At 37.3% G+C, this 26,955-nt stretch overlaps 1 protein-coding gene across 4 annotated transcripts in view; it reads left to right on the forward strand.

Moving 5' to 3' along the window:
• The window catches only part of KIF2A (kinesin family member 2A), a 60,179-nt gene extending 33,954 nt beyond the window's left edge, over positions 1-26,225 (forward strand). For 2 of the 4 annotated variants that reach the window (XM_069777389.1, XM_069777390.1), the window contains exons 9-21: positions 2,192-2,354; positions 5,734-5,824; positions 5,980-6,043; positions 6,475-6,566; positions 6,810-6,952; positions 7,693-7,897; positions 11,267-11,377; positions 14,804-14,871; positions 16,605-16,718; positions 17,867-18,017; positions 20,009-20,110; positions 22,428-22,563; positions 24,423-26,225. In XM_069777389.1, the coding sequence (XP_069633490.1) occupies positions 2,192-2,354; positions 5,734-5,824; positions 5,980-6,043; positions 6,475-6,566; positions 6,810-6,952; positions 7,693-7,897; positions 11,267-11,377; positions 14,804-14,871; positions 16,605-16,718; positions 17,867-18,017; positions 20,009-20,110; positions 22,428-22,563; positions 24,423-24,508 (1,526 nt within the window). In that variant the 3' untranslated portion in view covers positions 24,509-26,225. The remainder of the gene's footprint in view (positions 1-2,191; positions 2,355-5,733; positions 5,825-5,979; positions 6,044-6,474; positions 6,567-6,809; positions 6,953-7,692; positions 7,898-11,266; positions 11,378-14,803; positions 14,872-16,604; positions 16,719-17,866; positions 18,018-20,008; positions 20,111-22,427; positions 22,564-24,422) is intronic. The other 2 variants (XM_069777391.1, XM_069777392.1) reach the window with 1 other exon arrangement.
• Positions 26,226-26,955: the final 730 nt, after the last annotated feature.

A 26,955-nucleotide genomic window follows, 5' to 3' on the forward strand; every position in this document is an offset into this window, starting at 1 on the left:
CCCTCCATGTTGCTGCTTCCCCTACCTTATTTTTCTCTTCATTTTTACTTGTACTGTTTTCTTATTCCTGTATTTTTTTCTTTTATTGATCTGAAAACAATGCATAATCTCAAAAACTGGTTAATTGAAACTATTTTCCAAAACCTATTTAATAAGGGCATTCAGCGTAGAAGTCTGGTAGCAGTTGAACTTCTGTTTCAGCATTGGAGGTTATCTTTAATAAAATATGACTTAGAAATCTGATACATTTAGGGGAAGTGTCACCTTCTACCTGTGCTGAAGGTGGACAAAGTGAAATTACAGTAAATGAGAGCAAGTTGTCATGGGACATGAGTTGGGAATCAGAAGTAGGACTTGATTTTGTGGAAGTTGCATATCTGGGGTACTAGTGGTTTGGAGCTATTAAAAAAAATAATTCAGAGATGTTTGTAGGAAGACAAGTGTCTTAAGTAAAAATGAAGTTGGCACTAAAGTTATTTTGCACTTTTAAGTGTAAACTATAGTAAAAAGGTATTGATGAAATAATTTATGCAGGGGATGAACTATAGAGATAGTCTAGTACCCACGATACAATCTTCTGAAAACACACACTTCATAAGGAACAGTATTTCTCATGCCATGTTTTAACATTGAGGAGTATAAAAGAATCAAAGATACTAGTGTGTAACCCCCTGAAGAGGAAAAATAAAATTAGTTTGTTTTGTCAGTCTCACAAACACAATCACCAAAATCTTTAGGTATTCTCAGCACCAATCGTTCTGTGAATTGACTTTGCAGGAAGTAGGTGTTCAGATTGACATTTTAAGATTTTATTTCAGTGATGTATATTTATAATTGAGAAATGTGTGGTGGGTTTCAGAGACACTATTCCAATTTTTTATCAGCAAGGAATACAGATTGTCATAACAAATAGCTGGGAGCAGGTAAATGTCTTATTCCAAACAATTGTTTAAGGAAAATCAGCTTTTGTCTGCTTAAACTAAAAGGCTTTTGCTGCAAAGAATTGACCATGATACATCTCTTTTCATGACTGTTCCTTATTTCTTCTCTGCGATTACTGCAGAATAATTGCATTTTATTTTATTGCAGTGCAGTTGAAAAATTGATTATATAGTGACTTGAATGCATATTTCTGTTGGTGCGTAATGTCATGCAATGGTAAACATTTTACTGTTTAATCAGTATGTTAACCGATGAAAAGATTTCTATTTAACTGTAGAAAGCCACATCATATTCTTGAGCTGCATGCCTTAAGAAATTTTACATAGAAATGCAGGTAGGACACATTAGTGATCCTGACTGTACACACAAAGGATCTTTATTTTTGTGCATATTATGGATCACTGGGTTCTCTGTTTTGCTGACTCATCTCTCATACAATAATTAGCAGTAAATTGTAGTGCTGTGTAGTAATTATAACCTGGGATCTCACTGTTGAAATTGCATCTAGATGGTTTTTGTTCATTCCCAGTGATAGGAAGGATCACTAGAATTTTCAGCTTTCTTCTGCTTTCAAGGTAATTTTTAAGAAGGATTATACTTCAGAGAAATTCTATGTATACTTTAGGTTCTAGGAGGAATACATAAATGAAAAATGTCTGTGTAGAATGAAAGCAAAATTTTTCTGTTTGAAAGCTGTGAACATACGACTGTAACGTTAAGGATTTGGGGAAAAATGAAAAGATAAAATTTTAAAATAAAGCAAGTTATCATAAGGATATTGATTTCTTTGTATTTTTAAGTTTGGCAGTCCAAGCAGTATAGGACTTTCAGCATCCAGTTTCTGCAGCAGAGAAGTTAGTTATAAAAACTCAAAGGATATGGCAGTAATGTGTAAAACAGTATAGAAGCCCTGAGGAAAAAGAACTCAAATCCATGAAAAGTGTTATTATAGAATACATAACAAGCTACAATGATAGTGCTATAATTACTGATCTTAGTTTTTCTGATCAGCTTTGTACAACCTCTCTTTAATTTCTTGCAATTGGTAGGATAGGACAACTACTAGACTTCCAAAAGGGAATCTCTTACCTAGCAGATTACTATCTAGGCATCAGAAGCCCAAATCCATTGCAGTGTTGTTACTTGGAGGAGCTGTGTTATCTGAGATGTTATAAGAGTGTAAACAATGAAAATATGTAAAAAATAATGATGTGTTGCTAGTTAAATATATATTTCACTTATTTTATAGAAACTTTAATGAAAGACCTTGATGTAATAACAATTCCTAGTAAAGATGTTGTGATGGTACATGAACCAAAACAAAAGGTGGATTTAACAAGGTACCTAGAAAACCAAACTTTTCGTTTTGATTATGCCTTTGATGACACGGCTCCTAATGAAATGGTTTACAGGTATGTGTATATGCTTTTTTTTGGTGAATCTTTTTTCTCATGTATCTCTCATGTCAATAACTGTGGGCTTACCTTGGTCATGGACTTTACTCCTATTCTCTGTGTTACCAATTATGTATATTGCTACCTCCATTCTTTTGCCTGTTTACTTTTGTTTTAACTCTTTATTCTGAATTCTTCACCTGCAATGTCATCTCCACTTCCGTTGACCTCAGTCCTGCTCTCAGTCCTCCTTCAAGCCCTGCTGGTTTCCAGGCTCTAGCTTGTATTGCCTGCCTTCTCAGCTGCTGAATATTTGAACAACTTCATGAGCTCTCCATTTGCCTCAGGGTTGTTGTCTTATTAATTAGTGTGCATGCAGCACCTGAGGAAGCTGAGTCATGGCTTTTGGTCTTCAGGAAACTTGGAAGAAAAGGACAGCCCCGGCCCCAAGGAGCTTGCAGTTTGAATATAAGATAATTAAGAGATGGAAAGTCATCAGGAGAGGCTGGGGAAAGAGTACAAAGAAAGGGAGAAAGGTTGTATTGCTGTATTGCTGATATACCTGAGCTAGCTTGGGTGCTGGAAGCAGTCTGGCTGATGTAACATGGAGGTGCATGGAGCAAAGTTATCTTGCTCAAAATGCCGAATCTCTCTGATTTAAAAAAACAACAGCAATAAAGACACACATCCACTTTCAGCCCCAAGGTATTTGGATCTCCATTTGCTCCTTTATCCTTCTGTTTCACTTCCACAGCTGGCACAGAGTAATGCACACAGCACTTAAAAAACATGTTTAGAAGTAGCTATTTACCTTGTACAAGTCACTAAATGGAGTAGATACAGTAGCAGGCAAAGTTAGACACCATGACAGGTCACATCTTGGTACCCAGACTAAATAGTGTGAAGCTTTTTGCAGGGAATATTGATATCAGAAAGGAATTTGATTAAGATAATTTTCCTTATGCTTAAAAGTGCTTCCCATAGCCTTGAGGAGTAGTGACAGAGAAATATCTTAAGTTTTGTTTTTAATCCAACAATGAGGAAGGAAAATTTAGCATTGTGTCCTGACTGATGTTGGATGCTAACATCCTGTCAGTGGATAACAGAAAATTCATAGTAAAAGAATTATTAAAAGGCCTTGAAAACTAAAACTTCTGTCTTATGCTTGAGATAATTAGAAGGAGATGGGTGGTGAAAGGAAAATCTGTATAGTCTGTTAGTTTACACTAACAAAAGACTTCTAAACAGCACTAAATCTACCCTTGGAGATTTCTATCTCTAATGGTTGTCTACTGGTAGCATCTTTCCTTTGTCAATAATGAAGAGCTGCGGGAGAGCAATCTGGCTGGTGATCTGTGCCTCTTGCAATAGTTGTCCTATTGCTTAACAAGCAGTTCTTCTAATCTCCCTCCTTCCTGTTATTTATCTTTCTGAGCATAGTGTTTAAATGTGAGGGATGTTTGTGGCATACAGTGTTGTATTTTTGTATTGAGTTTTCTCCAGACAATTTTTATTAGTGACATAACACATTAATGGTAATACGGGAAATTATTGAAAGATGATTGTATTCATACTGAAACAGTAAATCTCTAGTCTGCGTAGCAATACAGGCTTTCTCCTTCTCCCTCATATTGCACAATAATGATTATTACTTGAAGGGCAATCTGCTTTGAGGCTTCCTGTAATAACAGAAGAGCACAATAGGTATCGTCATCTGTTCTCACCAGAACTTCAGGGTCACACTGGGGAAAAAAATAGTGTGGCAAGTTACTCCAGTTTTCTCCAGTACGCTAAAATGTATTTATTTCTATATTTCACTGTATTTCTATACTGAAAAACATTCTTCAGCTTGAGGGAGAAAAGTACTACTCTTTTATTATTATTATTGTTCTTTTGCTTAAGCTGTATTTTAAGTATTTTTGAATCCATGAGCCACAACACTGAGTTGCAAGTTTTCATTAATATTAAAAAACCCGCACTAGTTCGAATGGGTATACCTTTTGAGGTTTAAAAGAGAACAGAGTTTACGTTTCTGAAAGATCAAGATTGCAAATAAAGGTTCTAGTAACAGTAAAGTTGGACTTTTTTGGCATGGTATCATTTGGAGTTGTATAATGCTTTATGAAAACTTCTCTAGATATGTTTGTATTTTGCCTGACTTAAAAAATAGATAATTAAGTCCCTTTTTTATAAATCAGCAAAATAATTTCAAACTCAGTTAAAGAGAGATAATGGAGTGTGCTTCTTGGGTTGATAGGCTTTGTGAAATTTCATGTTTTATATATAAAAAGAATAAACATCAAAATATGGGAATATCCTCTTGAGGACAAAGGAGGTATATGTTCAGAAGAAGCAAAAAAAGACTTAGGCTGGTCAGGAATCATCTGGTATATTTTTGATGAAAATTCATTATTCGGTTAAACTTGAGATTTTTGCAGAACCCTTGGTTGCCAAATGGCTTAGTCTTGCCCATATTATTTTTGTAAGTGATCTTGTGTTTGTTCTAAAGTGACATGAAAGAAGGTTATTAACAGCTCTGTGTTTCTGTAAACAATTGTTCCTGTTTCTGTCACTTAAAGGTACTTCACGTGTTAACACTTGGAAAAAAAGTTTAGAAAGAGAGACTTTTGCAGAGAGCCTCTTACCTCCATTGGTAACCCTCCATTAGTTTACCCTTTGCTTTTGGAGTTTTTAATGACATAATGGTAATAAGCAGCTGAAGTAGGAACAATAACTCTAAGTTTTTTGAAGTAAAAATTAATTCTCTAAAACAGAAAAATGATACTTTGGATAATATTTTTTGACACATCAAATAATACTTCAGTGATAACTAGATTTTTCCATTTGAAGAGCTGGGTATCCATTTTCTTGAGCCTTTTCTCAGTGTATGTACATTCTCACAATATTAAGATAGGCAATGTTGTTTTGGCCACTTGTCTTCTAAATTTAACCTTGGAAGCTGATTTGGGGAGAAAAAAATCAAAACTATAGCAGCATTTTAGTATTGGCAAAACCTAGGTATTTATCTGCTCCACTGTCCTGCTTTGATGTCTTCTAATTGTGTCTTCTTTAGGGAGCTCCAAACGCCATATAGTAAGTTGTGCTATGTTGCACCATTGAAACAAGGAATATTTTTTTCTTAGGGTTTAATAGAGGATAATATTGTTGTCAAATAAGTGGGAGAGACCTTGTAGCTTTAATTTGATTGTCTGAGATATTTTAATGCCTTAGAACTGGTAGTCTCTTTAGTTCATGAATTAATGTAAAGAAGTCCTTTGGCCTCTCAAAGAACAGGACCAGTTTTGTCACTTCTGGCCTTAAAATTTGTAGCATCCTTGTGGTAATGGCATCTTAAAGTAATTCAGTTTCTTAAGTACTGTTGTTTTTTGCATTTAAGGTTTACAGCTCGACCATTAGTGGAGACCATATTTGAAAGGGGAATGGCCACTTGTTTTGCATATGGGCAAACAGGCAGTGGAAAAACTCATGTAAGTATTTCTTCTACGTGTCAGCAATACACTTCTTTTTATGTATGATATACTTACCTAAGTCCTAATAAGTAACAAATACCTAAGTAACAGTTCTGTGATTTTTATAGTGTATTTTTTGGTCTTTCTTTTTTTTTTTTTTAATTTAAATATAGACTATGGGTGGTGACTTTTCAGGAAAGAACCAAGATTGTTCTAAAGGAATATATGCACTTGCAGGTGAGATTTTATTGGTCTTTTGGCTTTTTACAGATTAGTTGAGATCAATAAATTTTATATAAATTTTCTACTCCCTGTCATAGAAACGTAGTGGTCTACATATTTTGCATTACAGTGGAGCTTTGGTAACATCAAAGTAGTTCCTAGGTGTGTAGTCTTTACAGAGTAAAGTAAATGTATATATAGATTACTTAAAAAATGTAATAAATATAATGGATGATTAATTAAGTTAATAACTTTGGGGTCTTCTGCATCTTCCATTGTAATGTGGCAGTTTAAACTGCAATGTTTCAGACTTGGTTGACTGACCCTTTCTATTACACTTGCAAAATTGGAGAGATGCTGTAAAATAGACTGTTATGCATTAGTGAGTCTTCACTAAATGAAAATAGATAATAAGATTTCTTTTTAATGTGGAAATGTATTCACAGCTCGAGATGTCTTTTTAATGCTAAAGAAACCAAACTATAAGAAGTTAGAACTTCAAGTATATGCAACGTTTTTTGAGATCTACAGTGGTAAGGTAAGTACCTCATCTTTCTCTGAGGAAGAGGCAATTTCTTTTTCACGAACAAGAGTTTGAGCTTGTCACACACAAGATTGTTTTTCTCTTTGTACTAAAAGCTTTATTTGAAATAATTCTTTACACTTCCCTTCCAATCATGTTTTTCCATGGAATGATTTGCATATTTTTATACAGGATTTGAAACAAAAGTGTCTTTTAAAGCTCCTCTTTAACTGTTCTGCTTTTTCCCTTCTCCCTAAGGTTTTTGACTTGTTGAACAGGAAGACAAAATTAAGAGTGTTAGAAGACGGTAAACAGCAAGTCCAGGTGGTGGGATTACAGGAACGGGAAGTCAAATGTGTTGAAGATGTTCTTAAGCTTATTGAAATAGGCAACAGCTGCAGGTATCTCCCATAGCTTACACCAGTTTTTCATTGTACATTAAAGAATCAGAACAAGATTTTTTTGGGGTGTCTTCATAGTGATAGCTTTTTAATATTCAGTGGGGTTTTGATAATGTTGGCTGCAAGTAAGGAGTCTGCTTACCTTTTAAATAAATATATTGAGAGTTTCTTTGTCTCCTAGAGAGAAATAACTGATTTTTCTACAGGATGTGAACTGCATGCATTATGTAAGCAGTTTACTGACTTAAATTCACATGATTTATAATCTGGAATGCTGCCAGATTCTTCAGCTCTAAAAGGCCTCGATACATAGTGACAGAGGTTAAGCATAAAATTTTTATTTTTTTTTAAGAATCCAGCTTCATTGTTTTTAAAATTAGCTCTGTGCATAGACTGCTGCCTGATCAGATAAAAATGCCATCAGCATTTTACATGTAAGCTCTGTGATAATCTGAAATCTCTGAAGATCTGATTTTCCTTGCTTTTAAAAGGGAGGTAAAATGTTACTAATCTTCCATTTCTGTTTGAAGAGGTAGAAAAAGAGGTATAATTATATTGTATACATCCAGTTATTAAGGTTGTATCGCTGGTGTCCACAGGAACGTTAGACATGCTGTCAATACATGTAAGAAAATACAGCACTCTGCTTTGAAAAAACTAACATTTTGAGGTTAGTGTGTTTAATGTGTATGGTCCTTCGCCTGTTCATATGTCCTTCCCTTCTCTCCTTTTGTTTAAAGGACATCTGGCCAGACATCTGCAAATGCACACTCATCTCGAAGCCATGCAGTGTTTCAGATTATTCTCAGAAGGAAAGGGAAATTGCATGGTAAATTTTCTCTGATTGATTTGGCTGGCAATGAAAGAGGAGCAGATACTTCCAGTGCAGATAGGCAGACGCGACTGGAAGGTGCGGAAATAAACAAGAGCCTTTTAGCACTCAAGGTAACTGAAATGTTTCCATTGCCTTTGAGTAGGTGGAAGCCTTCTACATATGATAGCAATGACTATTAAAACAGGTGTTTTTTCAGGCTTTGCTTGTCTACATTGTCTACTGATGTGACAGGTAAAATAATGTATTGATTTGTCCTCTAAATGCTTGAAGAAACACTTGGTAATTACCAAGTAGAAACATTGCAGAAACATTGTGCTATCAACTTGCATGTAGTTTAAAAAAAACCAAAAAACCCTCAACAGAAAGTTCCCAGTGGTTGAATTTAAAGACTTTTCTGATATATATCTGAAGTGGGAGGACAGATGACTGACTTTGGTACTCAAGGTCTGAAATACTAACTGGAAATATTATTACTGATCTCAGAATTTATTTATTTATTTGTTTGTTTGTTTATTAAATAAAAACAAAGTTACCTTTACAACATATTTATTTAGTGCTGTTAATTAATTCACTAAAGCAACACAACAGCAACATATCCAGAAAGAACTAACAAATAGATTAAAATAACCCTTGAAAGCTGGAATCTATTTTTGACTAGTGTTCTTCATAGCAAATTGTCTGATACAGTCACTTTACAGATTATCATACATGAATCCAGGTCACATCAAGAGAGCTAAGAAATATTATTTGAATATTCATATGCCTTTTTTTGTTTGTTTTATAATACTTGAAAGAGGTTCAGTCTAAAGAGGAAAAGTAAATTTTTGTCTCAGCTGGGGAAACAGTGGTTTTGAGTGTCTCAACTTATCTCTGTTGTTGGTTCATTTTGCTTAGCTTTACTATTCTCAGCACCAGTTTATATAAAACTGTGGTTTTACATAAAGAATCTGAACTCCAAAATCACTCTGCTTACTTTTTTATCCCCAGTCTAAACTTGGGAGAAGACTGGTATCTGACTCTAAGCAGATCTCACGAAACACCACAAAACTGTAACATACAATGTGTCATTACAAAATTGTATGGCATGTTGAAAAATTGGCAGCAGCAGTTCCAAAACTGGCCTGTTTTGATTTAGCATCAAAGTAAATAATGCAGGCACCATTGTGTTGATGTTATCACTTGTTTTGAAATGTAATTCAATAAAGCTGGTTTGGTTTTGGTTTTTTTTTTTCAGTTTACTTGTTGATTTTGTACTGGCTAGTGCCTTCAGTGCAGTACCTATAAAACATACTTACTTCATTTTCGTACAACTTGTCTTTTTAATTATAGTGAAAGGTTCTGCTGCTGCTGTACTAGTCGTTGTGATCTAAATTATATGGGGAAGGGGCAATAAAAATAAGTGGAGGTCTTGCAGAGGTCTAAACAGCAGTACAAGATTCAAGTTTCTTAATGCTATGTTAGTTTTCCATTTTTCATCTGTCCCCCAAAACATTACACAGCTTTTTTTTCCATTTGTATTCAAGACTCTTGAAGTTATTGTCAAGTTTGAATTAAACTAGTATGTTCTGATGGGTGGTCTTTGGTGCTAATCCAAGATTTGCTACTTGCATCTGGGTATCAGTCCTGTCTTAACCTCTTCATATTCTTGGTACAGGAAGTTATTTCTGTAATGTGTCTACATGGAAGTAGTGTCATTTTGTTACCTAGTTTTCTGAGCTGTGATGAAAAGCAAAAGTAGTTAAAAACTCCCTTAATTTAGAAGTTGGCAGTGTCCTCCTATAATCCTTTTACTAATAAGGAGATAATCCAATTCTAATTTTTCAGGAGTAAGCAAACTAAAAATCATTATAGTAAATTAAAATACCTTAATTAAACTTGCTGGTTGCCATAGCAGTAATTCCACATATACTTCTGTTACTGTTTTTAATGTCACTTGTTGAAAATCTGTTGCCCCTCTTCCTGTCTAATCTGCTTTTCTGCTTATGTAAGTATAGTATTAATGTACAAATTCAAAAAATTCAGGGAATGCACTGCCTTGCTCACCTATAAATATTGAGTCCTTTTTAGCATTTGCATGTGAAGTTCATATTCAACAAGCTTCAGTTTTTCTGTTTATCTGAGCTATGTCCATTCTATAAAATTCAGCTGTTGAGTTTTTTTAAGTAATCACTTTAGTTTAAACCAACTTGCCCTTGTGTTTTTTCTGTTCTGTATCATGGAAGTTTTATTCTGAGCCCATTTTTAGTTCTGTTTTATGCTGTTTCACAGTTGCTTTCTTGGATTATCATCTCACAGTTTCTAGCTTGGCTTTTGGAAGAAGCTGTTTCTAGGAAATTTCAAAAGGCCACAAGAATATGGCTGCAGCCAGAGGATTAGCTGAACTACTGTAGAACTATCCATGTAACACAAAAGCCATTCCATCTGTTAGTGCTGCTAAAAGCAAAGCTCTAATTTGAAAAGCTTTTGAAGTATGATTGTTTGAAGAAGTTCTGTGTGTAGATGTGTTAAAAGTGTACCAAGGCAGACATGCGTCTGAAGAGATGCCTGTACACAAAGTATTAAGGCAAAGTCAGAAACTGGAATTAACGATCAAAATATGATGATGACAACACCACCACAGAAATTTAAATTTAAACTTTCTTTGTGTAAGAAGTAATTTATTAGCTGATGTTTAGAGGTCTGATTGGGCAGGAGTGATGTTTAGATTAGTGCAGTCTTGGTTTGCACTGTTGTACCTTGTTGCTGCTGTAACTTCTATAGTAATTTCATATTATTTACATCTGTACAGTATTTCTCACTGGAACTCTCCAACCAATTGCAAATATTAGTTTAGCCCCATACCCTTCTGAGTGAAAGAGGAGACCTTATCCCTGTTTTTTCAGGATGAAGAATGTTTTAAAACAGGGGATGACTTACGTTTGCAAGTGTATTCCAATATTGAGTACATCAATAGAGAGCTATGCTTAATACGTTTGTGACCTGTGGAAGCTTTCAGAAAGTTTGTTTTCTTCTGAGCTGTAAAGAAAGTCAGTGGCAGAGCCAGAATCAAAGCTACTGCTTTTAATTGATAGAGTTAACATGTGCCCCGTCCACACTGCTTCTGCTGGTGGAGGTTGTAGATCATTGAGGCTTTTGGAGCTGATAATCAGAAACAGTTGTTAGTCTGGACATTTAACATCAACACTGATTTTTTTGTTTTGTTTTGTTGTTGTTGTATACAATAGATGTAAACGTTTTGGCTGAGATTCAGGAAGCTTTTAGGCTCCTAAGTCCTTTTTAAGTTCCTGCCTCTCTGCTGAACTTAATGAGAGGTAAAAGCCTAACACTTCTTGAATCCAAGCTTTAAAGGTAAATTTTAATGATATTTTAGGTGACAACAACATAACTAAGGCATGCATTTTCTGATTTTGAATTGCATTTGTATTATATTTATTCAGCCCATGTTAAAGAAAAATGCATAAACCTGTTTGTTCTTTCAGGAGTGCATTAGAGCCTTAGGCCGAAATAAACCTCATACACCCTTCAGAGCAAGTAAACTTACTCAGGTGCTAAGAGATTCATTCATAGGAGAAAACTCCCGTACCTGTATGGTAAGTTGATTTGGTAACTGTTTGTTCTAACAATTACAAAGAGAGAAGTTGCTGGGAATTTAGGCTTTTATGTTTAAAATTGGTCGCTTGTGGCAATGTGTTGGACTTAAGTTTATCCACTAACTGACACTACATGTGGAGTGAGACTTTCAGCAGAGACATTTCAGATAACTTGCTCCCTTCTCACTTTTTATTGGCCTTTCTTATTGCTTGTTATAGTTTTCTAGCTAGCCACCTAGCTAGAAACACTTCTAGCTTGAGAAGTTTGTTTGTTTGTTTGTAATAATGTCTTAATTATATAAGAGTATTGTTTGTTGACTCACAACTTTGGAAAAGGTGGTGTAGACTGGAAGTACAGTGGTGAGTTACAATCTTTGTATGCTCTAGGCTGTTAAAGGGGCAAGTAATTGGGATAGATGAGGTGAGTGGTTGTGTGTTGTATACATGTGCATTTGCATCAGTCTGAAAAACAGAATTATTCTGTCGGATGGTGGACAGGGCAGATAAAAGCACTGATGTCCAGTCGTTTTATTTGTGCATCCTTAATATACCTCTTTATGGTGATGCAAACTCTCTGCAGTGGACACTGATTGCTAGGCTTCTTTGTGTTGGTTAGTTTTCACAGACTCCTTGGAATTAATTAGTGTAGAGGCCAGAGAAGTCTGCAGACCACAACATGAAAACCATGGTGTTAGGGCAGCCTAGTTCTTCCCTTTAGCTGTTAGGTATGGTTCTAATTTGAAAATGGTGGTAAAATCGCATTTTTTTATTAATCTTTTCTCCTTCAGTTTTCTGATGAAAAGACAGGTTTGTTTTCTTTCGCACTGAGACATACCTGATCTAGTTGAAGATGTCCCTGCTCGTTGCAGGGGGTTGGACTAGGTGGCCTTTAAAGGTCCCTTCCAACCCTGTCCTGGTTTCAGCTGGGATAGAGTTAATTGTCTTCCTAGTAGCTGGTACAGCTTGGGGAAGAGTGGCTGGAAAGCTGCCTGGTGGAAAAAGACCTGGGGGTGCTGGTCAACAGCCGCCTAGAATATGAGCCGTCAGTGTGCCCAGGTGGCCAAGAAGGCCAATGGCATCCTGGCCTGTATCAGAAATAGTGTGGCCAGCAGGAGCAGGGAGGTGATTGTCCCCTGTACTGGGCACTGGTGAGGCTGCACCTCGAGTACTGTGTTCAGTTTTGGGGCCCTCGCTACAGGAAAGACATTGAGGTGCTGGAGCGTGTTCAGAGAAGGGCAACCAAGTTGGTGAGGGGCCTGGAGCACAAGTCTTATGAGGAGCAGCTGAGGGAACTGGGGTTGTTTAGTCTGGAGAAGAGAAGGCTGAGGGGAGACCTTATCGCTCTCTACAACTACTTGAAAGGGGGTTGTAGTGAGGTGGGCACTGGTCTCTTCTGTCAGGTGGCTGGAGATAGGACGAGAGGAAATGGCCTCAAGTTGAGGCAAGGGAGATTTAGGTTAGCTATTAGGAAAATTTTTTTTACTGAGAGGGTTGCCAGACATTGGAATAGGCTGCCCAGGGAGGGGTTGAGTCACCATCCCTGGAGGTATTAAAAAAGTGAGTAGATGAGGTACTTCAGGACATGGTTTAGTGGGCATGGTTGATGGTTGGACTCAATGATCTTGAAGGTCTTTTCCAACCTAAATGTTTCTATGATTCTATGATCCAGGGCTATGGTTTTGAGTTTGGTGTAAGAAGAATGTTGATAACACTGATGTTTTCAGTTGTTGCTAAGTAGTGTTTAGTCTAAAGTCAAGGATTTTTCAGCTTCTCATGCCCAGCCAGCAAGAAGGCTGGAGGGTCACAAGAAGTTGGGAGGGGACAGAGACAGGGCAGCTGACCGAAACTGGCCAAAGGGGTATTCCATACCATGTGACGTCATGCCTAGTATGTAAACCAGTGGGAGTAGGCTGGAGGGGAGAGTCTTTGTTTGGGAGCTAACTGTGCATCAGTTCGCGAGTGGTGAGCAATTGCATTGTGCATCACTTGTTTTGATATTCCAATTCTTTTATTCTGATTATTGTCATTTTAGTACTGTTATAATTATTATTTTCTTCCTTTCTGTCCTATTAAACTGTTCTTACCCTCAACCCTTACTTTTTTTCCTGGATTCCATCCCACGGGGGGGTGCGGGGGAAGTAAGTGAGCAGCTGTGTGGTGCTTAGTTGCTGGCTGGGGTTAAATCATGATGCAGTCAAAATAATGAGTTTGCAGCATAGAAATATTATTCAATTGGAAAACATTATTTATTGAACACGTAAGACCTCTTTTAAGATGCTGGTTTTCCTTGTCAGTGAAGAGACATTTATTGTAAAGGGATTCCTCAACAAGATACAGATTTGATCCAGTGTTCTAATGTGCCATTAGAGAGTAAGACATTTTGCAAATATGTGGTGCTTTTCAATATGGAATGCGTATAAAATGATGTGATTTTAACTTGGTAAGAGATTCTTGAAATGTGCTGGTATAAAATACCTGCTAGGCCTTTCCCACTTGCTTTCTGACATACTAATCTGTAAGTGGGATATTGGTGTGAAATTTATTTGGTAATTTCTATACTTCATTTTTATTTGACTTTTCCTTTTATCGTTTATGGACTTCCTGCTGGAATTTTAAAAGTTATATCTTTAGGGGTGGAGCACTCTGTTCTGTATATAATGTTAAACTATGATTTGGAAACTTGATTTTTTTCAATTTCAGAAAAATATTTTGAAAATAACTTCATAACATTGACAGTTATGACTAGGCTCTGTTTCATTCTAAAGAAATCCAGAGACATACAGTCAGCGTAAACAGGTTTTGAATTTTGTTAGCCATTGCAGTCTTACTGAAGTTCTTGGCCTTAAATAGTTTCAAAAAACATTTAAAGTTGAGAAGAAAAAAATTCTTTACTTAGGAAAACAGTTAAACAGATGCTTATCTGTAATATTATTAAGTACAGTTTTGGACTGTGGCCAAAATAGATCTCTCAAATCAGTATACAGTCTGCTTGAATGGAGAACAGCCTACAAACAGATATATATATATATTTTATATATATAAATATAATTCTGGTAATTGTTTGCAGGATATATTAGACTTATTTTCTACTGAGTTGTGTATTTCCCTTTTTGAGGAGTCTTTATTTTTTCAGTTAGGGTTTTGCATTTACATATTATGTTACCAAGACAGTGAGATGGGGGAAGTTGACTGAATTTCTATGAATTCTTAATGTTCCAGGTATGGTTAAAAAAATTAAATTGAAGCTTTGACTTGACATCTGTCTCCTTGAGATGTCATTGTATAAGGACAGCTGTAAATAGTAGACAGTTTTTGTAGATGATCTCTAATGAAACTGGAGATTAAAAAAAAATACAGTTAATTTGAATTCATCTACCCTTTCATCTGTACAAAGTGACTTATTAATGTGTGGCTTGTTTTCTCCAGATTGCTACCATTTCTCCAGGCATGGCATCATGTGAAAACACTCTAAATACGCTGAGATATGCAAATAGGTATGGAAAATGTTATTGCTTATAGCTATACTGGCTGTTGATCACTGACATTTGGAATAGCGTTGTTCCATGATGTATAATTATTTTAGCTACTTGAATAATTTTATTGTACTTGCATTTCTTAACAAGATTAAAACCAAATTACTGATCCAGGCTCACATTTAATTTAAATTGTCACTTTTTAGAGCCATTACAATAGAAACAATAGAAACTGCATTTAAGCCGTTATCCAGAGATGGATAATGTAGATTGCCAGGAATGTGGGAGATGCCGCTATTAGTCTTGCCCCTGCTCTGGAGGCACCATTTCTTGCATTAGCGATAGCCGGTATTCATGGTGATTCCCTGGTGTGTTAGCTGAAATACCTTTTGGCAATGTGGTTTGTTTTTTTTTCATCCCCTGGATAGAATTGCATGGAGTTGCCAGTCTGTTTCATACATACATATGAAATTTTACACTTCCCAACCTCAGGGAAATATCTGAGACCCCTAAGTAAAGAGTCAGTTAATCCAACAGTGACTCTGTCATCAGTGTAGAGAAATTAGCACCTCCAGAGGCTGATGAAGTGCTTCTGAAACCTGAACTGCTCCCTGAAACTGTTCGTCTCTCTCCAGTGAGTGTGAAAGGAGCCTTCCCCTGCTGCAGTTCTCCTTCGTTTAACGTCTGAGGAGATGGGGTGATCAGGTTCTGTGTGTCCTTGCAGTCAGACCTGCGACCCAGAGACCCCCCCACGCTTTGCTGCTAGTAAAGGAGGCAAAGACGCCTCCGGGCCATGGGAAACCCTGTTTTTGCTAGAAGAGGCTACCATCTAGTGGCCCGCTTGCCCCAGTGAAGGATAGGGCAAAACCCTGTCTGCTCCCGCTTGGCTGGGCACCCGGCCAGTCACTAATTGGGCACACAGGGCTGCTAGGAAGGCTTACCACCCACTCCTTTCGATATCCAAACATCTCTGCGTCTGGATCAAGGGAGCTAGTAGCAATTCTGCCTGGCTTGGACCAGTCTGTGTGATTTCCTTCCTGGTGAGAAGGAGGCATCTACTCCCCTGCTTACAGTAACATAATGAAGTTGCACATTCATGGAGGCTTGTTGGATCTTTAACCCCTTATAGAATACATGTTGCTGAAGTGACTCCAGAAAAAGACACTGCACAACTAATTAAACACCTATTTCTAGTATACTAAATAGTTGCGCTGAAACTGTTTCTTCCCCTTGGTGTTAAATTTGTACATTGTTATGGAGTAAATGCCTGTCACTGTAAAGTTGCTTCATGTGTTTTGTGTAGTATTTTTGGTTTTTTTAGCAATATAGCTGTTTCGTAGTACAATTAATTTTTAGGTGCTGGACACCAAAGTGTGTGGAGTGTAAGATGGGGCAGAATAGAATTTAAAGTTTAGTAGCTGTAATGGTTTGATATTTTAAAAGGACCCATTTAGTGGAATACTGAATGTAGAGCAAATTTTATTAACTGCACCAACTGAAATTTGGAATTACCCTTCTGAAAACACTGCTGTTATAGTCCCCTGAAAATTAGCAGCACTGGTTTTGTTCAATGTTGTTAGGGATCTGTAACTCTGTTTGCAGAAGGTTTAAATATGTTGGCACACTTGCATTTTAATACAAAAATAATTTTATCATTAAACTATTAAAGAAGTATGCTAAACAAAGAGTTGTCATTGTAACTGTGTTTATGAGAACATTTTCTGTTAATTTGCTGCTGTATTTTGCTGCTGCAGAGTAAAGGAATTTGGAATTAGTCCTTCGGACATTCCCTTCTCACAGGGTAGTGGCAGTCGCTCTGATCTCTCTCCTTCCTATGAGTATGACGACTTTTCTCCTTCAATCACCAGGTCTACTTCATTCTATACATGGAATCTTTATTTTTAAGTTTTCTTTTTGGCTATGTAATTTTACAGACCAACCTTTCATTAGTCCCCTTGCCTTGAGTCACACATATTTTGTTTTTATTTTGTTTTTATTTTATTTGGCAGGTGATGGTTCTGCATGATCTGCAATCATCTTCCCAGTATTTTGTTCACCCTCCTGAAACATCCACACTCTGTATCCAGGCTTGCTAGTTTCCTTCATACATTTTAAAACAAAATGGTGATGTCACCTTCGTACATTTAGTGGACCAAATCTGACAAGTCTGTGCTTAGGCTAATCTGAATATCTCAATCAAAAAAGAAAACAATTTTCATACATACATGTTTTTAAAATTTTTCATCACTCTGAAGAGGAATGAAAAACAGTTTCATTGTAGTAAATAAGTGCTACTTGAAAAAATGTTTTTCCTTTTAAAAAAATGAAGAATATCTTCTAAAACTTGTTATACTTGCAGACTTTGATGTGTCTGTTTCATAAATTTGCTTTTAAATAGGCTTTTATTTTTGACAGAATCAGTATCAATCTTTTAAACTATTTTCATGCTGCAGGACCCTAAAATTTTAGTAAGATATTTTCACCTTTGAAATTTTTTTAATTAATGGATCTAGTCATTCTCTGAGATACTTGGTTTCTGAAGAAAATAATAATTTGCACTCTTGGTGGATTTGCTTATAACAGCTAATGGGGCACTGATTGACTAAGTTTTTTAAAGCACAATTGTGTGCACAGAAGAAGAAAGATGGTCAGGTTTAGTGTGCTGAATGAACTTTACTTTCAAGTATTACTCATGTTTAAGGAGTTAATATTGAGGGTTTGGAGATTTTTGCCCTCTTAACTGTTAATGAGTAGTAAGTTTTCAATCAGAAAATGCCTCTTGCTGGAAGATGGACTGTAATCCACCTTCAAGTAGTTGAAATTCAATGGTCCATGCTTTCCAGGAGTTGGACTAACATCTTTTTGTCACTGAAAGTACATTAAATTTGTGAAGCTGACATCATCATCCTTATTAAATGAATTAATTGTGCATAAACCCATAGAGCTTTATTTTTGGTCGTGACTCTTTTGCGTGGGAAGTTTACTAATTTACAAATGAAACATTTTCTGCTTGTAGGGTGAAGGAGCTGACAGTCGATCCTAATGCCGCAGGAGATACCCGTCCCATTATACACCATGCTCCCAATCAGATGGATGACTTGGACACACAGTGGGGTATGGGGAGCTCTCCTCAGAGGGATGATCTCAAACTGCTTTGTGAACAAAATGTGAGTGGTTTACAGCATTGCATGGAAAGAGATGATGATAAATACAGTGGCAGAACAAATCCAGAGTAATGTGTATTATAGCCTGTTAGCAAGATCAAGTAAATACACGCTGTCTCTTCACCTTTTCACTTTATGGTATTATGTTCATTCCCATACAAAAAACCCCCCCAAACCCAAACCAAAAACATTTCTTGAAGGGTGAGAGGAGAATGTTTTACTTTTCTTTATCTTCCTTGCTGATCAGGGCTTTTAATGTCCAGGCAGGGTCCGCTCTAGGTTCTGGCGTTCTTTAGTGTGCATTTTTTTCAGTATAACTTCATCTTTTTGTAGGCAGTTAGAAGTATCCTGGGACATTCATCTGTTTTATTTAACGCTCCTGTGGTTTTGAGCATTATTTTCCCTGCATGCAATACCCATTTCAAGTGAGTTTGTTTTTCTCTGCATTTAGAAATCTGGCTAAGGATTGTTCCTCCTCCTGACATCCTGATTTTCATGGGGTAAAATGCCAGTGCACTGTTTGGGAGAGAACCATGTCGTGTTCCCAGCATGTTTCCCTGGGCTCCAGGAGTGGGGAGCTCAGAGGCATCTTCCAAAGCACATTTTCACCTCATTGCTGATTATCAGCTCTAGTCCTGGTTCCTTACATGTTCAACAGGGATTAAAACTCAATTTGTGAAAATGCTGATGAAAGAAAAGAGAAATCCTTACTATCCTAGGACTCTATTTTATAAGAACATGCTAGTGATTCCTAGAGCTTCCCGCTAGACAGTCCTTCCAGCCAGGTATCCTTTCATATCATAATTTTTCATTGTTCATGCTTAATCATAAATTAAGCTTTATAATATGTTTTTAAAAAGGTTTCAAGGCATCATATAAGGAACTATGCTGCCTTGCTAAAGCATTAATTACAACCTATGTAGCACTTTCCCCTTTGGTTGTTAACTATTCATTTCTAAAGAAGCCCCATTTGCCCTAGTTTGTAAATCCAGGTTGTGCATTCCTCTAATGTATTAATCACTAGGTACATTTTAGATTTCTCACTTTACATTTTTTCCACTTTTTTTCCAAAGCATTAATTTAATTTTCATTTCCTGAAATGTTTTGAATGTAATTGCTGTTCCCTTTATTTGAAAATTGTTGTCTGTCTGTTGTGATATGCATAACGAAAAGTCCTGACAGAAAACCAGAGTTTTCTGTAGGCATTAAAACCTACTAGAAATAAGCATTCTTCCCTTGTGACTTCCTCTTTGCACTGTTTTAACTTGCTTTTTTAATGTGGAGTATTCTGTTTTCTGATATTCACTAGAATTAGTGGCTGGAAATTCTTAGTGAGTATGAATTAAATTTAACTCTGTGAACATTTTGAATTTACTGCCCTCTCAGCTAATTTCTGGAGATTTTCTTGTTAGAAGTATTAAATTCTATTTTTGACAGTGTGTGAGCCAACATGGGCGGGAGGCAGGAACAACCACAAAACCACAGAAGAAATGCAAAGCGTAAATTTATTTTCATTATCTCGCGAGCCAGGGGATCCCCGAAGCAGCACCCGGGCAGAGGCGCACGAGTGGGAATGCAGGCACTGTGGAGCTCGGTCCTTGCTACGAGATCTCTGAACCTTCTGCTTCTGCCTGTTTTTCAAGGATTCCTGCAGGCATAGTTGACCACTGTGCTTTGATCTTTCCCACAGCAGGGCAGGAGTCTCAAGAAAGTTCAATAGGGTGCCTCTGAGTCTATCACAGGCCTATGTTATCTAAACAGAGGTGTTCTACCTGTCAAGCAGACAAGACTAAACAACAGTTAGTATGATACATGTTTTCAACAGCTCAGCTGCAAGTGACTTGGTGGGGTTTTCAATCCTCCTCGCCAGTCTTCCGTTATTTTCCTACAGACAGGTTCTGCCTTCTGCCTATTTCTTTTCGTGTTCTGTGGTAAGATGAGTATTCTGTAGCTACAGTTCTTTCCAGACTAACAAGCTTAACTATTGTTTTTAGGAAGAAGAAGTTTCTCCGCAGTTGTTTACTTTCCATGAAGCTGTGTCACAAATCGTAGAAATGGAGGAGCAAGTAGTAGAAGACCACAGGGCTGTCTTCCAGGTAAAAGATGGAGCTCTGCTTTCTTTTTATCCTAATCCAGGAATTCAGGTTTTCCCAATGAAAGTGCATACTCCTGAAGATGTAGGATATCATCTGGTCATTTCAGCTGCTGTCAGAGATTTCTAAATTGTTTTATTATGCTGAGCCCATTGTAGCAAACAAATAGGGGCAGATCCTATAACCACTAATCTTTGTCCTCATGATGAAAGAGAAGCATATTTTTGTATCATCCCAGAAATTTAGTAAAATTTTCCTTTTCTTCTCAACAAACATTCCTAAATAGACTGTTCATCCTAAGAAGAGTTGCTGTTTTCTTTTTATTATTTTTACTATTCACTGTATTTTCTCTTGTAGTCCTTTTCCAGCACTAGTGACTGTGTGTTTTTTCTACTTGCAGGGAGTTTATTCAGATTGGCCTTGAAATTTTCAATTTCACTGTCAATATTCCTATGCCAGAGCTAGCAATTAATAGCAGTGTCTCTAACACCACCATTTCTGTTTTGTCATTTCACTCTAAGACACTGCAATACTCCCTCCAAGTATCTCATCTGAGTATCCTTTTGTAACTTCTCCCTCTGAGATACTGAGATCCAGAAGAGACACGTATATTTCTAACTGCCTGTTTGCTTCCTTTTTGCAGATACATAAAGGTTTTCACTTGCTATTAGTCAGGATCTTTGGAAGGAATACTGCCCATGCAGTGTAATGCTGGTCAGCGCCACGGAGCCTTTTGCATTCAGAAAATAAATTGTAGTAATAAGTATGAGTTACTAGTTTTCAGAAGGAAATGTGAGTTGCTTGTTGTTCATAAGCATAGAGTCTTTAGGCAGGCTGTCTGTTTGACACATCTGCTGCAAGAGAACAGCAGAGCATTAAACCTGTGGGGAATAGACGCATCTCCTCAATTTAGGTATCTAACTTAGTGGAACATTGATGTGTGTTCATAATACAGTAGGATGCTAAATAACACATTTTACAACAGATGTGGAGATTTAGTTATTATGAAACATTAGCCCTGAAGTAAAACATGCAGGAGTGTGAAAGTCATATGCCATATGCCGTAGCTGTGTCCTAATGCTTGCGACTTCTGGAGAGACAAGCTCCATTAGTTTAAGATTCTGCTTCTGTGTGTCCATCTGGCCTTCTGCTGGAGATTACTGCTCCTCCCAGCAGTCACTGGAAGGAAACGTGTCCAAGCCTCATCTCCTTTTGTTTGCAGCACGGCTTGTTAGTTTATGCTGTGGGTGGAGGTGGGCTGCAGCAATACAAAATCTACCAGCTGTACTAGGCAGAAGTTGTCTTCTGTCAGCTTTCTCCTGGAAGCTACTGATACAAAACATCCTTTCCTTACAAAAATGTCTAAAATAGATCAACGGAATGAATTGTGCTCTAGAGCTGTTGGTCTTCCTTTCTCTCATGGATGTATGAGTTTACCTTCTATGAGATGAATCCTGTCCCAATGTGAGCTCCATCTGTCCTGCAAGCCAAAAAACATACATGGGGTTTGCACTATGCTTTCAATATTACTTGGGCTACTGAGCACAGAGGGTAAGGCTCAATTTTAGTATTTCAGGCCCAGCATGCCTAAAACTGTCAGCTGCTTTCTTTTTTTAATCAAAGCATTTCCAATGGGACCAGTTCTCCTGCTCACAGCTTTGCATAGTTCTGTAAGCTTTAAGCTCCTGGTTGCACTCTTCTTTGCTGCAAGACTTTTTTTTTTTTTCCTCTGTTTTTGTAATATTTGGAGTGCAAAGATGCTGAAGAGCTGCTCTAACCAATCTTCACTGTACTCTTATCTATCTGGGGAGTTAACTCATGCAATAGTGAGCTTAAAATAGCTCTTCTTTTATACAGCTTCTCTCAAAACTGGTTTTGATTATGGACAGAATTATCTTGGCTCCTTGACTGTAGTAATGACACTACGATTATAGTCAGTGGCAACCTGCCCATCCTTAATATTGAAGCCTGACTTCAAAGTTTGATACCTGCCTAAGGGGACAGAACTGTGACAAAGTTCTGTTCTCTGAGTTTCTTAGCTTTACAACCAACTAATGTTCTGAATTTGAAGAGAACTGGGGTAGCTGGGGTTTACCTGCTGCTGGTGTGACAACTGGAATTGAGAAACAATGTAGAAAACGTACAATTTTGCTGAATTAGGAGTAAGGTTTCATTTTAGGATTGAAATCTGTTATATTGAGGTGACTAGACAGTAAAAGTGCAGTCATCTTGAGAAAAGGTCTAATTCACCTCTTTGTCTGAAAACCTGTCTTGAAACTTTCCTAATGTATTTATTTAGGTTTATTTAACTTTCATCTAGGAATCTATTAGATGGCTGGAGGATGAAAAAGCTCTTCTTGATATGACAGAAGAAGTGGACTATGATGTGGATGCTTACGCTACCCAACTTGAAGCAATTCTAGACCACAAAATTGATGTTCTGACCGAACTTAGAGGTAGATGGCTTTTAATCACTTTCGTGTGCATTATTAGCAGTGTGTTTTCATGGACGCTTGCAGTAATAATGAGGAGAAAAAAAGAGTGTGGTTATGTTTTAGTCTTTTTGTCCCTTATGATGCCCTGCAATGTCCTGTGGAAGGAACATTTATTCTGCTGCCTAAGAACAAGTTCACATCTGTGCTCAGTTCGTCCTGGTTTAAAGGAAAAATCTCTGCTTTACCTCCAGGAAGTATAAATGTTGATCCTGCAACTTTCCTTTTCTTTTCCTTTGTTCCAAAACAATAAAGGAAGGAAAAAGAAAATCCAAACAAACAAAAAAGAAGGTAATGCAATGAGGAAAAAGTAGTAGGAACTCGAGTTCCTGCTTTGTTGCATTTTGTAGTGTAGCAGGGAGCCTGCTTGTTGTTTTTAAGACTGTGCTTAAGAGTGGTGTCAAGCTCCGAGTAGCTTGGTTGTTAGCTTACTTTTTCTTCAGCAGCCTTTCTGTCTGAATTTTGTCAGCCTCTCTTTGTTGAAAAACAAACTGCAGATAATTCTTAGTGCCCAAAACTGATTCTTCCACTTGTCTTCTAAAATCGGCTTGTCAGGTAGGTACCTCATGGAGATGAATTTTTCATTTTAATTTCTGTAACTATTTGGACTCCAGGAAGGATGCTATACTGGTAAAAATTCAAGTGTGGGGTTGGGCACTGAGGGGTGGGGGGTTTATCTGTGTTAGAAAAATCTTACTTTTTACTCAGTCTGAGTATCTGCTCTAAGTTAGAAGAATACATCAAGCAAATCAGATGTGGCCTGCTTGCCTTGGAAGCATGCATTGGCACCAGTATACTTTAGTAAAGAATAGCAGGTACATTGCTTTACTTCTTATGGGTGATGGCTTCCTCTTCAGAAGACAATTTGAGATGCCAGCAGTGAAAAAACATAGTTTAGGTGACTCCCTGTTCTTTGAAAACTTATTAAGACACTGCTTTTGAAACAAGGTACCAGAGGTAAAGGCTAGCTAAAAGACCTTTGCATCTTTACAGGCAGCATGATACATGTATAGCTTTACAGGAAGGAAGGACTATTAAGTCAAAAATTCTTTCTCCCAGTAATTCTTTCTCTCTGTGTTCTGCTCATGGCACATAACAGTTACTGATTATGTCAGCTTTTATTTCTGTCACTCTGGGACTGACATATTTATGTTGTTTGTTTGGTTTCCTTCTTCCCATTCTTGGGCACATTACTGGGGAATGGAGTGGGACAGGAACAGAAATATGAAAGGAAGTTACACTTCCTTTCTCAGATTTCTCCCATTCTTGTTACAGTTATGATGAAACAAATGAATGATTCATTTACCTATTTACTGTGAACAATTTCCAAAATTTAATCACAAACGCTTTTCACATTCATAGATAAACAGGGGGGAGTAGAATTTACTCTTGCCGAGTTTTAGAATGTACAGAAGTGACTGGTTGTATGGTAAATACAATTTTGCATGCCTCTAAGGATGGTTTGGGAAGTGCTGGGAGGGAAAAAGATGTATGTCGTGTGTATCTGCCTATACTCTGTAAGTTAGAAGCAGAATTTAAGTGTGAAGAGGTTACATGCTGGGAATGCAATTGTGCAGTTTCCAAACCTATCCTGCCTAGAGACAGGGGTAGCATCTAGGAAGGGACTAAGTTGCTAAGCAACTTGTTTGTATGGCGAGTATTGAATTTAAGCTTATCTCAGTCCTCTTGTAGCTTGTAGCGTCAGCTGTTTTTGTGGAGGAATGTTCTTTGTTGTGCATTAGGATGTGGAGTATCAGGGCTTAGTTTCAAGATCTGTGTTGAGCACAGGCACATCAGTACTCATTCTCTCTTTTTCATTAAAGATAAAGTGAAATCTTTCCGGGCAGCTCTACAAGAGGAAGAACAAGCCAGTAAGCAGATCAACCCGAAAAGACCACGTGCCCTTTGAAATGGGCCTTTGCTGTTAAAGGAGTCCACGAACCCCTACTGCTGTAGCACACATTTGTTAGAAAACCCAGTGGCCGTTAGAACTCAACTACTTGAAAGTGTAAAAACGTTAGAAATGTCTGTGGAAATGTCCTGTTTCTTATTCACCTGAATGACATTTTCAGTTTTGTGTGAAATGCTCCTATGATGTCTACAAAATGCTTCTAGACCAGACAGCACAGCCATGCAGGGGTCAGATCTGTGAAGCACTTTGTTTAAAATATTTCATTTATTCAAATGGTGAATTTTACATTTGGAAATATTTGCCATGTTTTACATAATGAAGTAAAGCTGTGGCCATTAAAAAGTCACAGTATTTCCTTTTGACTATGTTCCGTTTTGTTACAAAGACCAGCTGTGCAGTTTTAAATTGTGCTTGTGTGCATGCACACCGCACTAGTGGTTGTACGTAACTTCTACAGACAGCTGTGCTTACCTCTTCCCATTCTGTGCCTTGATGAAGGCTACTTAACCCTAAACATACTTTCTGAAGCACAGCCTTAATAAACAACATTCCTTTTTTGTCAGTATGAATTACCTTTAGTGTGTGTACATTTTTAATGTGCTTTGAGACTTTTTTTATTTGGTGGCTAGTTCCATTTCACAGGATGTGCCATATCATTTGAACAGGAACTGCAAGAGCTGTTTAGAGTGGACAAACAGCTGAACATTCCATCCTTCTTGTAAAAATCTGGAATTTAGATTTATCTGAATTCCATAAAGAATGGGTATATTAATTCTAACATTTTTCTCTGTAATAAAAAAAAACAAACCACAGAGCAAAAAAACCCACAAAAATATAAATTAGTTGATGTATAATAAAGAGTAATGTTTAAGTACTGAGGAGAGTTGTATCTTAGGCTAATGCAGATACACAGTATGTGGTATGGTGTGATAATGCTGTCAGAGTAAAGGTACAATCTGACTTCTGTGTATGGATAGGATAACTGTGGAAGTTCAGGGATCCAGCTAAATACATACATATTGGCCTTTCACATACTGTTAAAATTTGGCTTTTGATGCATGACAAACTTACATGTACATTAACCGTAGTTTGCAGGTAGTTTGAGTAGCTCTGTTGCTTTAAAAAAAAGTAGCTAATACCTATTTTTCCCTTTGTACAGTGCCAGCAGCTGAAAAGTGCGGTGAAACTGCATCATTTGAGGATTTTGCACAATACCTCTACCTAGCGCTAACAAAAATCCCATAAGTACCTGAATTCTCACAAATGGCGCCATGTGTATCAGCACTTTTTAGGTGGTGGCACTCAAGTTTATTTTTGCAAGTCAGTATCCAAAAAAGATTGACCTTTCATGTAAGAACTTCTTGTCAGATGAAGAATTGTAGACCTCTCTAGGAGTTCTCCCTGTTTCCAGCAGACTCTGCCTTGGAGCTGCATAAAAATTACTTTGGGGATAAAAGCCTGGTTGTTTGTGCCAGGCCTGGAATAAAGGGAAGGAAATGAAAAGAGAGTTAAATGAGCCAGGAATTCTTGTAGTGTTTAATGTTTGTATCTATCTCCCGTAGAAAGGTAGGCCACGGGAAGCTCTTGTCGCATCATGGTTAAAAATAATTAAAAAAAAAAAACAAAAAAAAAACCTCCTGTGTGTAAACATGAAAACTGAAACAACAATGTAGATTTTGCATAATGTGTTTAATAAATTAAGCTATTAAATGAATTACAGGTGAGAATTTACTTCTGTGAAAGTTCTATTGTGCTTTGGGCAGGGTTTCACTTTGTAAACACCTCAGAGTTACACTTTTGAAAAGGCCTGATTTCAGAATGAGTATTTACCTCTGGAACTAACTCTTCTGTACAAATTTGTCATACATGATGAAGTTTCCCAGAGCACTGTCCTGACTTTTTTGAGACATGCTGCAAGACTAGAAACATCACGCATCTTTCTCAGCATTTGTTAAGAATGTCATCCATCACAGTTAAAAGCAAAACCCAATGAAATAGAAGGCAGCAGCTTTTGTTAGCAGGTGACAGCACGGGTTATCATATCATACTAGAGGGCTTCTTTGAAGCTGCTCTAGAGAAATCTTGCTTTCTAAAAAGCCTCTGAAGATTGAGACATCCTACATGAGAAACAGTGGCTTTCCTACTATTCTTCCATGCAGGCCTAGAGCCACAAGCAGGCTGTGGTTTACAGTGGGTACCAAAGAGGACAGGAAGGGCAGAAGCAGTTACGATTTCAGCAGCTTTTTACTAAGCCTTGTAAGTGACATGTGTCCTCTGAGGTAGCAGATGCAAGCTCAAATTGTGTCTACTGTGGGGGGACTGTTCAGAGAGTCTTTGTAACAGAGCCTGCTGTAAAGGTCAGATGTACACTGATGCTGAAGTAGTCAGAATCAAGATAAACTGACACGGCTGGTTACGGCACTTGAATTCCTGTAGCCTATTGC

The sequence above is a fragment of the Haliaeetus albicilla genome, chromosome Z (genome assembly GCF_947461875.1).
Source record: "Haliaeetus albicilla chromosome Z, bHalAlb1.1, whole genome shotgun sequence".
Taxonomy (NCBI): domain Eukaryota; kingdom Metazoa; phylum Chordata; class Aves; order Accipitriformes; family Accipitridae; genus Haliaeetus; species Haliaeetus albicilla.